The following is a 12036-nucleotide window of genomic DNA, read 5'->3' as shown; positions in this document are numbered from 1 at the left end:
AAATCGATAAACAATCGCGATTTATGTTTATGTAATCTTAATATTGGTGTGCCAATTAAAGACAATTTATATATTTTTTTATTTAAATAGATACATAATTATTCATAATAATTATTTATTAATGGTAATCGCTGCTCTATTTTATAAAAAGTTAATATTTTTGATTTAATATTAAAAACAAAACTTATACATAATAAAATAGCCTAGATAGTTTTCTGTATTGGCGGCTGCCGGTAGCTGCACGTACGCGCTCGTGCAGCTACCGCTATTTTGTTTATCTTGTCAATCGGCTTCATTCTCCCAGTCTGACTGCACGAATATCTTATTTCATTGCGAATCAATATTTTGTTGGGTTTTTGTTAAAGTGTTGTTACGTTTATAGTTTTTTGTGAACTTTGAGTGAATCTATTTGTTTTGGTTTTCCATCAAAATGGATCCTCAGCCAAGTACATCACAAAAAGACGTGGATGTTTTCTTGTCCCCAAGAAAAAAACGTGTACGAAAAGCTTTCACTGTTACTGAAAAAGTAATGATCCGCAACGCCTACAAATACGTGAAAAATGAAATTTCTGCGCAATTGGAGGCCTTTGAAGTTGTGGAAGAAAATGAATGTATGGGCAAAGTTGCTGACATATTGGGAATAACCTCACGCTCTGTTTGTAACGTTTTGAAGGAAGTAAATAAAGGTGCGCCGCCAACTCCTCCTAAAAAAACTGGACCAAAGCGAAGTTTCAAAGATAAAATTGATGAATTTACATTCTCTGCAATACGAAGAATTGTTCATCAGTTCTTTTACCGAAATGAACCTCCAACCATTGCAAAGGTTAGTCAATCAATCAGAGAGTATTATTTTATACCTACATCTTATATATATAAGTAATGATTCCAAGCTATTATAAAATTTACTATTTTAGATTTTACAAGTGATGAACGATGATCCAGAAATGCCCAAGATTTCCAAAGACACCCTCAGAAAATTTTTGATGCATATTAATTTTAAATTTGTTGCACGATCACGCAAGAGCACACTTATTGATCGATATGATATAATAACATGGCGCCAGCGTTACTTGCGATCTATATGTCAGTTTCGACGAGAAGGGAGACATATATATTATCAAGATGAAACTTGGATTAACGCAGGTAAGGCTAGCATTTATACATAAAATGAATTTATATACATTTAAACATTAAATTTTATAGTAATATTGAATGTTCATGTACTATATTTATTTTAAGGTCATACCGTAAAAAAAACTTGGGTGGACAAGAAAGTCACATCATCTCGACAAGCGTTTTTGGAGGGACTGACCACTGGATTAAAAAATCCATCTGGAAAAGGCAAACGTTTCATAATTAGCCATATAGGTAGTGAAGAAGGCTTCCTGAAAGAGGGGCTCATGATTTTTGAAGCAAAGAAAAATTGTGAAGATTACCATGATGAGATGAATGCAGTTTGTTTTGAAGAGTGGTTCGCTGCAGTCTTACCAAAATTAAGACCAAACTCAATTGTGGTGATGGATAATGCACCTTACCACTCCCGAAAATTGGAAACGGCACCAAAAATGAGCTGGAAAAAAGCTGCCATTCAATATTGGCTTTTAAATAAAAATATTCATTACGAACCAGATATGGTTAAAGCTACGCTTTTAGAACTGATTCCACATAACGAGTCTTTTAATAAGTGCGCTGTAGACGAAATGGCAGCACAACATGGGATCACGGTTTTAAGACTGCCCCCTTACCATTGCGAACTAAACCCTATCGAATTGATATGGGCGCAGATAAAGGGGCATGTAGCTCGAAATAATAAAACCTTCAAATTGACAGACGTGAGAAATTTATTTCAGGAAGGCATTAAAAAAATTACGGCTACCGAATGGTCTAAATGCGTATCCCATGTTGTCAAAGAAGAGGAAAAAATGAGTAGGTTAGATGTGTTAATTGACAATATCACACACATTTATAATAAATGTTACAGAAAGTGATAGCGATAGCGATAGCGATGACGGCGACAATTTATAAAATAAAATATTACCATAATACATCTGTTTTATTTCTCATGTTCTTTCATGATCACATTTTTTTATTTATTTCACACACAATTATTAAAGAAAACTCTCAGATCGTTAATTAATCGTCAAAACTAAATAATCGGTTCAGAAATATTTAATTTCCTGATATGTTTAGTTTACGAGAATAAAATTATAAACGAGAAAAATCGATCCGGAAATATTCCATTTCCATATCGAATAATTTCACAACGTCACTATTTAGTACTTGTCATAACATTGCAACACTGAAATTTTCAAATCTGGAATCGAATTAAAATTCCGACTTTAGTTGTTTTATTAAACATTTCTGTCAGTATTTATACCTAAAATTGGAACAAAATCTAAATCTGCATATTTGACTTAAATTAATTTACTATTTTCACACCTTTGCAGTTATTATTAGTATAAAATATAATAGCTTGGTCCTTTGTGATTCTAAACCTATAGCATAATGCACTGGTTTTGAACAATAAAGCAGTTTAATTACAGTTTTTCTAAAAAGTATCTTCTAGAATTAAGGGGGAAGATAGACCTCTGCCAGACAAGGCTTTTTTTCCATTATGGCGGCCGCCAGATAATATAGCTGACCGGACCGGGACGCTGCCATACGAAAGGTTATTTAGTATTACTTTGATTTTAAAACTTCTACTTCATACATTATTAATAGTTTTCTATTTACAGAACACGAGGTCAAGACGAATACCTGCTTTAGTTCCACCGGAAAATGCAGCATCTGATTTTAGTGGAGCCTCAAGTTCCGAACATGTTGATGAAGAAGAAATAATGGTCATCAATCAATGTCGAATTTCAGAGTCATCTGAAGCATGTTGTCTGCGCTACGAACATACTCAATTTTATTTGTAGCTATTTAAAAACATCGCATATCTCTGAAGTCTATTCGCAGAAACTTCTGGTATGCCTCCATAAGGGCCAAAAATCGATAAAAGTGGCTTATGGTCTGTGCGTAAGATAAACGAAACCGTCCTGCCACATAGGTACTGGTGGTAACGCCTAACTCCGAAAATAATGGCGGTTGCTTCCTTTTGGACCCGAGAATAACATTTCTCAGCAGCATTAAGGGTTCGCGACGCAAACGAGACCGCTCAGCTCCATTAGGTTCTATCTGCGACAAAATGGGCGAAGACCTGATGGTGACGCTATGATAGTTAAAATGATGATCGCGTTATGATTCAAACGAGCCAATACTTGATCTGACGCGAAATATTTTTTAATCGCGCTAAAAGCGTCCTCATGTTCCTGTTTCCAGCATGCTTTAAAATTATTAATATCTAATTATCTAAATTATTAATAATATTATATTAATATTAATTTATAATAATATAAAATTTAAGATGCATTAGGAACAAAAAAAATTATAAGTTATATAACAAACAAAAGATAAAAATAGTGAGAACGGCTGGCTTAAAGCTTGTGGAGCCCGTAAGTTAGCTACCCGAAATAAGATCAAGCTATTGTTAAGCTAAACTCAATCGACGGAATCATCATTCGAGATTACTTGTTAGCCCTTTCCGCAGTGACCAAATCAACGTCAATGCACTTCATTTCTCGCATTTCCAACTCCAGAATCTGCATGTACTTGGACCCAAAGCAAACAGTTGACGAATTGGTTGACGTCATTAAAAACCTTAAAGTGAAAGACTACGTATTGGAAATTTGGCCGCTTATAACAAGAAACAAACGTATCGTTTTATCCAACGTTTGCCCCATAATCCCGCACGATATCTTAAAGGAAAATTTAATGAAATGGGTATTAAAGTATGGACGACTCCCATAACGTTCATGATAGTAGGCATCCCGGACCCCGGTTTTTCACACATAATGAGCTTTAGGAGACAAGTATACGTTTCTCCTGAGCATGAAAAAAATTACCAGAATCGATGCAAATCAATTATGATGAAACCAATTATTGGAAATATATTACAAACAAAACTATGAAATGCTTTGTATGTAATGGAATAGCACTTTTGGCAAAATACTGTCCGCAAAGTAGTCAACAGGTTCATGGTACCAAATGCCCTAACAACTCCACGCAAGAAAATATAACTAAACTTAGGCCAACCAGACGAGATAATAAACGTAAACAAGCGGACCGTTACTGAGTTACATTGCGATAGCGAGAGATTATTATCTCTGTCCTTATCACTCGTACGCGCTGTTATGGCGTCAGTTGGTCGACAACAGCTGTCGTTGTGTGTTTCGTGGTACAGGAAAGCACTGAGTACCATGACATGGGGTAAATTGGGACAAACCTGCGGAAGATTCTCAGAGTACCTGTAGCACGGAATCTACCTAATTTTCTTTAAGGTAATATTTATCAATGTATAGAAGAAAAACCAAGTTAACTATGGAAGTACTAAATATGAGTTAAGTTGGTCCCCAAAAATTCATCAAATTAAATTGAAAATAGTGGTTGAAAAGTGCGTTTTAAAACAGCTTACAGAACTTTTAAAAAAAACAATATTATCGTTGTTTTTTCGATAAGATCACATTTTATATAAGTTTTTAATACACCTGGAAATACCACAACAAACGGTAAGTTGCAATATTCTTATTTTAAATACAATATTTTGACAAAATAATAAATGTATATTTTTTCCTTTCTTTTTGGAGAAAATTGGGACGTATGTGGGGTAATTTGGAACGAGATTGGAAAAATTAGGGACGATAAAACACAAACTTGGAACGCCAAAAGACAAAATAGGGATGGCTTGTTAGGGTTGTCACTCATATCTTATAATAGATTTTTTAGCCTATACTATCACTCAATTGCGTGATGTAAAGAAGGTTAATGTGTTTATCAGTTAGTTTATGTAAGTATTATAGATAAAAGAAAAGTATATATATATATATATATATAATTACTTTTTTTTCAAGTTCATTCCTGTTTGGATTGCGTTCAAAGTGATACATATTTTTGATTTTTGCTGTTGATTACTGTGAGTACTTAGTTGTTGATTTTAATTGTGGAATCACAGCCTGGCGGCTCTGAAATGAATTCACCACGCAAAAAGCGTCAAAAGGTATAATAGCCGGCAAACTTCTTGAGCATTTGTTGACGTAGTGGGGGTAAGTTTGCGCATGATACACTCACGTGCAAAAACATTATTTACTCTGCGTCATAATGCAATTAAATTATTAAAATCAACATATGTATTTATTTATATATTTATGAGAACATCAACAAAAAATATAGGTTAATAATTGTAATAATTTAATCTTGGGGTAAAATAGATATTCCTTCTATTAAGTCAAAACTAGAGCTGTTGCCAGGTCTTGGTTCAGTAGCCCAAGCACGAAAATTTTACGAATTCGTAACGTTAACGTATCGAGCCCTCGATACGTTAACGTTACTCCGCAGCACGAACAACATTTTGCCAACTATCGTAAGCTCGATTCGAATACGTTAGTGACGTCATCCTAACGTAAGTAGGGACGGTCCTTGTGGAATGAAATGATTATCATATGGAATTAATGATTCGTTCGGAAACTTAACCAAGTTGTCATTTTATTTTAAACTTTTGAATTTACGGTTTATTTAATTAAAAAATAATTAACTAGTGCATACAAAGTGAAGTACATATGACGAAAGATATTTAAGAACATGATATGACATTAAAATCGAAGGAATAAAATAGTGTCATGGATATCAAAACAAAAAAATTCGGATTCCGAACGAATCCACTTGATATCGGCCAAGGCTAAGTTTGTTTATGTTTGCTTTAGTTCTTGTGAAGAGCGAAAGTGTTTCATTGTTTTTATTAATTTAGTACTTATTTTTCAAGATTTACCTATTTAAATATGAGAACTAGCCACTCACAGTATTTAACAATGGTGGAATTTATGGAAGCGTAAGTACTTATAAAGTTCTAATTTATTAGAAAAGTTTTATTAACTCAAGTGTTTCAGTCAATATTTATGTAATGTGCCATACAATTTATATTCCAGAAATGGAGATTTATCAAAACCATCAGGCGGTCCACGAGGTCGCAATTTTATACAGATGAAGTGGAAGGAGATCCTAAGAGTGAGGACAAATGGCGTAAGGTATGTCAAGTGTTAACTCAAGGGACGCTATTTTTTTCTGCTGAAGCACTTGACTGAATCTACTAACTTTGTTATTAATCTTTCTTGTTTAGAAATTTTAATTTAATGTTTGTTTGTTAATGAAGGTGTGGAGCGATTATAAGAATAATTGCAAGAAAAAGTGTGCTAAAATTAATAGAGCTGCTAGTGGCACTGGTGGCGGACCAGCGCTCCATTTATTATTGACTGACCAGGAACAAAGGGTCATGCAGATAATTGGAGTGCAGGCAGCTACTGGCATGGAGATAAAAGAAGCTGGGTTTCCACAAGTTAGCTATACTTTACATTTCAATTGTGCAATAAATATTGCATGTAGTAAGTAATTTTTTTTTTATTTCAGGAAGAAATTTCAACTGAGAGGCCAAATACTCAAATTATTTTAAAGGAACCGGAAATAGGTTCGTAGCCCTTTTAATTTTAGATTTATTGAAGTTCATTGTTTCTTAATACTGTATCTTTATACATAAAATAAGAAGGATATCACAGCTGTGATATCTATGAACCTAAATGAGACTAATTGTATAAACTGGCTTATTACATATTGGAATAATTTATAGATTGGAACACTCCTAGCACAAGCAGTCAACCAACAGTGGCTCCACCAACACCAACTGAGGCTCCCCCTCCAGTTATTAACGAGGAAGAGGAGTGGAACCCTCCGCCACAGAAAAAAAGAAAAAACAATTTAACAAAAATGTTTTTAGATATAGAAAAGCAAGAAAGAAAGAAAGAAGAAAGAAGAAAGAAAAGAAGAAAGAACAGAAAGGCAAGGGAGTATGCTTCAGAGCGTGATAGGGTATATGAGGAATTAGAAAGAGATCGGTTGAGAGTTAGAGAATTTGAGGTACGTGAAAGAGTAAGACAGAGAGATGAAGAGCTACGGATGCAGGGTCAATGGCTGGAATTTATGAAAGAGGCAATGGAAGCTTTTGTGAGGTTTATGGAGAGAAAGTCTTAAGTTAAGCTTAATTACTATATTTTTTTACCAACTACTTTTATTTTACCAATTAATTAATTATTTTATTTTATTTTATTTTACCAATTACTTAATTATAATTACCAATTACTATATTTTTACAAAATTAATAAACAAAAGTAAAATTATGTATGAAGTCTATTAATTTTATCCGCTAAAATACTTCTTATAGCTCTACCCCTAATTAACCCATCTCCTGTAATATTCTCTTGAAAAATATGTTCAGATATTGTCATAGCCAAATTGGGGTTTTCAATCTCTGCTGGTTCTGGTTCAGGTACGTTGAACTCAATGGCTAAGTTGTGCAATACACAGCATGCTGTTATGATTTTTGCACATTTTACTGGAGCATAGTGTAATGTGCGATCCTTACACAAACAACGCCATCGGTTTTTTAGTCGCCCAAAAGTATTTTCAATAGCTACCCTGGTCTTTCCATGAACTGCTGTATATTTATAAGCTGGAGTTCCCTCAACAGCATCTAAAATTGGTGTCATTAACCAGGGTCGCTGTGGATAACCAGAATCACCTGGAAATAATAAAAAAACCTAGTTAAAATAAATTAAACTTAGTCTGAATATTTGTAAAGGTTATTAATAAAATATTACCTAACAACCACACTTGCTCGTTATTTCGATGTAAGCTCTGCATATAATTGTTGACCACGCTATTTTCTCAAATAAAAGCGTCGTGGGTGGCTCCTCCGTATTTCGCATTTACGTTTAAAATACGACAATCACTATCACAAATCTAAAATTGAAGAAAAATCAAGAAAAATCATTACATCAGTTTAATTTTCTATTTTACTTCATTTGGACACGCCGGCGGAGCTGCGCTTACCATTTGCACATTTAATGAATGGAAATGCTTTCTACTATAATACAAATGTTCGACTTCTTTTTTGGGTGTGAAAATATGGAAATGACATCCATCAATGCATCCTATAACTCCTGGGAAACCATACTTTGCAAAAAATCTGTAAGGTAAAAACAAACAATTGGTACTGGTGGTAGGACCTCTTGTGAGTCCGCGCGGGTAGGTACCACCGCCCCGCCTATATTTGCCGTGAAGCAGTAATGCGTTTCGATTTGAAGGGTGGGGCAGCCGTTGTAACTATACTTGAGACCTTAGAACTTATATCTCAAGGTGGGTGGCGCATTTACGTTGTAGATGTCTATGGGCTCCAGTAACCACTTAACAGCAGGTGGGCTGTGAGCTCGTCCACCCATCTAAGCAATAAAAAAAATAAAAATAAGAATACTACTTTGTAGTCATAAGTTTACGCCAAATCGTGATAATATAAAAATGAATGTTTGTAATAAAATTAATAAAATTACATAGTTCACACTTACTTGTTTCTTATTACATCTCTATCAGCTCTGGCATAAGGAAATTTTATGAAAGTATTTAAAATTGCAGGAGTTACAAGAGCATCTGTTACTTCCTTCACACATTTGCTTACAGTCGTTTGGCCCAAATATTTAGCCATTCCCACTAAGCGTTGGTAAGATCCAGTGGCATGAAAAGATAGCGCGCAAAGAACCTGAAATGTTTGAATTTTATGTTACATTTAAGCTTTTCTCACAATAGAGACTTGGCACTGCCCTTAGCATTGCTAACATACATGAGCGAGCGAGCGAGTGAGTTACCACTTACCATCATGTGGGCCGTATGCTCGTCTACCTACTGAGATAATAAAAACAAACTTACCTTGGAACTTGCTTTTAAAGATGTTTTTTGCTTAAGTTGATTACAAAGAAACTTTAATGATTCTTTATTCAACCGGTATCTATTTTTGAATTCCGCGTCATTTATGTCCACAGGATTTTTTTTTTCTCAGAGCAACTGCGTGTAATTTCTCTATAAGTAATAAAACCAATTGATTCTCAATTAATTTATGTTTAAAAAATATTAGAATATAACACGATTGACTGAAGTAGGTACTTACCTAACTTCTCTTGATCAATATTCTTCATTTTCAAGTAATATTGCAGCAACAAAATAATATAAAGGACTACGCTCGTACAACGGTGGTCTTTGCATTTTGAGCAATTTATTAAAATTAATTGTATATAAGAACTAACTAAAGTGATAAGAAAACACTATTATTTATAAAAAAATACTTAAAAAATAAAAACATGGATAAAATTATATTTAAACACGTTACGAAACCTTTCTCACCAACAAATTTTAAGTGAATAAAGTTTCGACAATACTCGATACCCAGCCTTCGAAATTTACATTACCGTACGTCAAAACAGTGTTCGTGCTCGCAATTATAGCGTTTGATTGTTTATAAGGTTCAAGTATCGTTTACGTGACGATACGATTGCGATACGAAATTTGTTCGTGCTACCAAAATTAGTTCCTTTTACGTACGATAGGGGCGCTGTACAAATCTCATACAAATATAATTCGATAACGTTACGAATACATTTTCGCAAGTTATTCGTGCTAGGGCTACAGTTGAAGCGAAGCTGGAATTTGTAATTTTTTTTTCGTTATCATAATCTTGACCATCATCATCACTGTTTTTATCACCCGAGTTGCTATCATCGTGATGAGTCGACATAGGGATCATCGGTGTAGTTTACAACTCGGTCGGTTCGGTCTACTTTTTTGTCTATAATTAATTATGTTTTGAAGATATTCGATTCGTAGTAATCGAATGTAACTTTTTTCAATTACCAGCTTCCGATTATTTTTTGTTTTTTTTTTCCATCTGAAGCCTAGCTCTTTCATAATTCGTCGTAAACTTCATACCAAGCCATTAAAAATTATATCTTCTTTAAATTTTTCGAAGCCTTTCTACGGTACGGAGTTTCGCTGCTTGTTATGTAGTTATTATGATTACATCTTTTTATTACAGATTGAACGAAACTATCCATTCCGGTAACTTTCTTCTTCCCTGATCTTTTCTTACCCGGAGTCCGAAACACGGCGAGCAAGCCAGAGCCTTTAGCTTCGTTAATAATGCACCTAACAGTACTCACGGATGTTTTTGTTGCTTCCGAAGTCTGTTTTACTTTTTCCATATCATTCTTCCCCTGTTTTATAATGAAGCAATATACGTCGTACACAATTTTTCTACCCTTTCTTTTGAATACTACACCAGTTTGTCGCGGCATAGTGTATTTTTTATAAAAAATCAACAAACACTCAACAAATAGCAATGGCAACAAAGTCAACAAGCAATTATAACAAATAACTTAACAATTAATAACGATAGACTTTTCACTGTACGCAAGCGTACTTTTGGGAGCAAGCGGAGCGAGGGCGCGGTGCGGGACGCAAGGTTCGACTGATCTACCAATAACGCGCTCGATACGATTTTCCCTGCCGTCGCGCCTCACCCTCACCACCAAAGTGATCTAAAATTCGGTTCTGCGCAGTCAAGGTCATTTGCTCAAGAAGTTTGCCGGTTACTATAAGTTAATTTATTAATTAATTTGTACTTGAACCACTACCATCATTTTGACCAACCAAAAAAAGGCTCACATTCTCGGAAAAAGTGGACGAGTTTGATAAACAGGCAATACGAAAGAAAGTTCATAGCTTTTATCTGAAAAGCGACCTACCTACATAAAGTACTCCAAGCTGTCAATGAAGATGAAGAATTACCTAACTTTAAGAGATCGACATTTCAGAAAATACTTAAACATTTAAAATTTAAGTATATAAAACGACAAATAAACAATGCTTTAATAGACAGAGACGGTATTGTACTATGGCGAATGAATTACTTAAGAAAGATTAAAAAATACCGAACGGACAATCTATATGGATGAAACATGGGTGAATGCAGGTTTGTTATATAATTGTGCCTTTATTATACATATCTTCACGTCCGTTATCCCAAATCGGGGTGGACAGAGCCACAATTTGCCAAAGGCAAACTTGCAGCCACCTTCGGTATCATTGTCCTAAGATGGAAATGATGAACCATATGGTGACAGGTTACCAGCTCATCGCCCATGTAGTAGTCCATCACGTTTAGGAGGATACTATCCCTTAGTCGGCTTTTACGACATGCCCAGGATGAGAAGCAGCTGAACGCATTCTATGTTGTTAATCTCCCAGTTCAGCAGAGGAGCCTTTATTATGTTAGTAAATACTAGCTCTTGCCCTTACTTTACTCTTGAACTCGTATGGGCTGACATAAAGGGACACGTAGCTCGCAATAATACTACATTTAAATTTGAAGATATGAAAAAACTGCTACAAGAGGGTATCCAACGTGTATCTGCTGATAAATGGCGAAATTGTGTGGATCATGTTATAAAAGTCGAGGACAATTTTTATAGCAATATTGACAACATGATTGATAATACAATAGATAGTTTTATCATAAACACAGCTGACTCGGACTCTTTCGACGAATCATCTTTGTCTAGTACAGATGACAGCGATTAAAATTCGAACTTTGTAATAATTTATTGAAATAAAAATGTTTTTTACTCCTGAAACTTTGCTTACATTTTTTATGTAGTCTGGTTGGCCTTACTTTACTTCCAATTACACTATAGTCGAATCCAATAAGATACTGACGCAGTCTCTCAGTTCTACAATTAATCATGTAATTAAAATCAACCAAAACTACTACCAACAAACATACTACCACCTAGTAAATTAGACATAAACAAAGGTGTAAAGCGGATTCTTCCATCTAGCTCTTCATAACCATCACAACCCGAAATAAATAAAGCTGAACCTACTGTAAATGACAGTACTATCGTAGTCAGTGATTACACGGATGAAGCTGACAGCAATTGCTCTCTGGACGAAGAACTAACAAAGTTCCCTAAGTCACTTAAAAAAGAAGAAAACTCTTGATGACAGAACTAAAGAACAAGTTTGGAAGGATATTAAAACAAAGCTGGATCAGTTAGAAACACAACTCCA

At 34.6% G+C, this 12036-nt stretch overlaps 2 protein-coding genes across 2 annotated transcripts; both read left to right on the top strand.

Moving 5' to 3' along the window:
- Positions 1-430: 430 nt before the first annotated feature.
- On the top strand, positions 431-2043 carry LOC105841770 (uncharacterized). The gene is made up of 3 exons (XM_038012282.2): positions 431-823; positions 915-1143; positions 1240-2043. The coding sequence occupies exons 1-3, from the start codon at positions 431-433 to the stop codon at positions 1986-1988; spliced, it is 1371 nt and encodes a 456-aa protein (XP_037868210.1). The 3' UTR covers positions 1989-2043.
- A 3873-nt stretch (positions 2044-5916) lies between these two features.
- Positions 5917-7262, top strand: LOC119628786 (A-kinase anchor protein 17A). Its single transcript, XM_038012352.2, has 5 exons — positions 5917-5923; positions 6021-6119; positions 6245-6427; positions 6499-6556; positions 6716-7262. The coding sequence occupies exons 3-5, from the start codon at positions 6365-6367 to the stop codon at positions 7114-7116; spliced, it is 522 nt and encodes a 173-aa protein (XP_037868280.1). The 5' UTR covers positions 5917-5923; positions 6021-6119; positions 6245-6364; the 3' UTR covers positions 7117-7262.
- The last annotated feature ends 4774 nt before the right edge of the window (positions 7263-12036 follow it).

Source organism: Bombyx mori, chromosome 1 (assembly GCF_030269925.1).
Source record: "Bombyx mori chromosome 1, ASM3026992v2".
Classification (NCBI taxonomy): Eukaryota; Metazoa; Arthropoda; class Insecta; order Lepidoptera; family Bombycidae; genus Bombyx; species Bombyx mori.
This window is presented reverse-complemented; position numbering and strand designations above follow the sequence as displayed.

What these genes read in the sequence shown, in the direction of transcription:
- LOC105841770 (XM_038012282.2), top strand. Translation starts at nt 431, where the DNA reads ATGGATCCTCAGCCAAGTACATCACAAAAAGACGTGGATGTTTTCTTG. An exon ending in AACCTCCAACCATTGCAAAG is followed by an intron (nt 824 to 914) that starts GTTAGTCAATCA and finishes TTACTATTTTAG; the next exon opens with ATTTTACAAGTGATGAACGA. An exon ending in TGAAACTTGGATTAACGCAG is followed by an intron (nt 1,144 to 1,239) that starts GTAAGGCTAGCA and finishes ATTTATTTTAAG; the next exon opens with GTCATACCGTAAAAAAAACT.
- LOC119628786 (XM_038012352.2), top strand. Translation starts at nt 6,365, where the DNA reads ATGCAGATAATTGGAGTGCAGGCAGCTACTGGCATGGAGATAAAAGAA. An exon ending in AAGAAGCTGGGTTTCCACAA is followed by an intron (nt 6,428 to 6,498) that starts GTTAGCTATACT and finishes TTTTTATTTCAG; the next exon opens with GAAGAAATTTCAACTGAGAG. An exon ending in TTTAAAGGAACCGGAAATAG is followed by an intron (nt 6,557 to 6,715) that starts GTTCGTAGCCCT and finishes AATAATTTATAG; the next exon opens with ATTGGAACACTCCTAGCACA.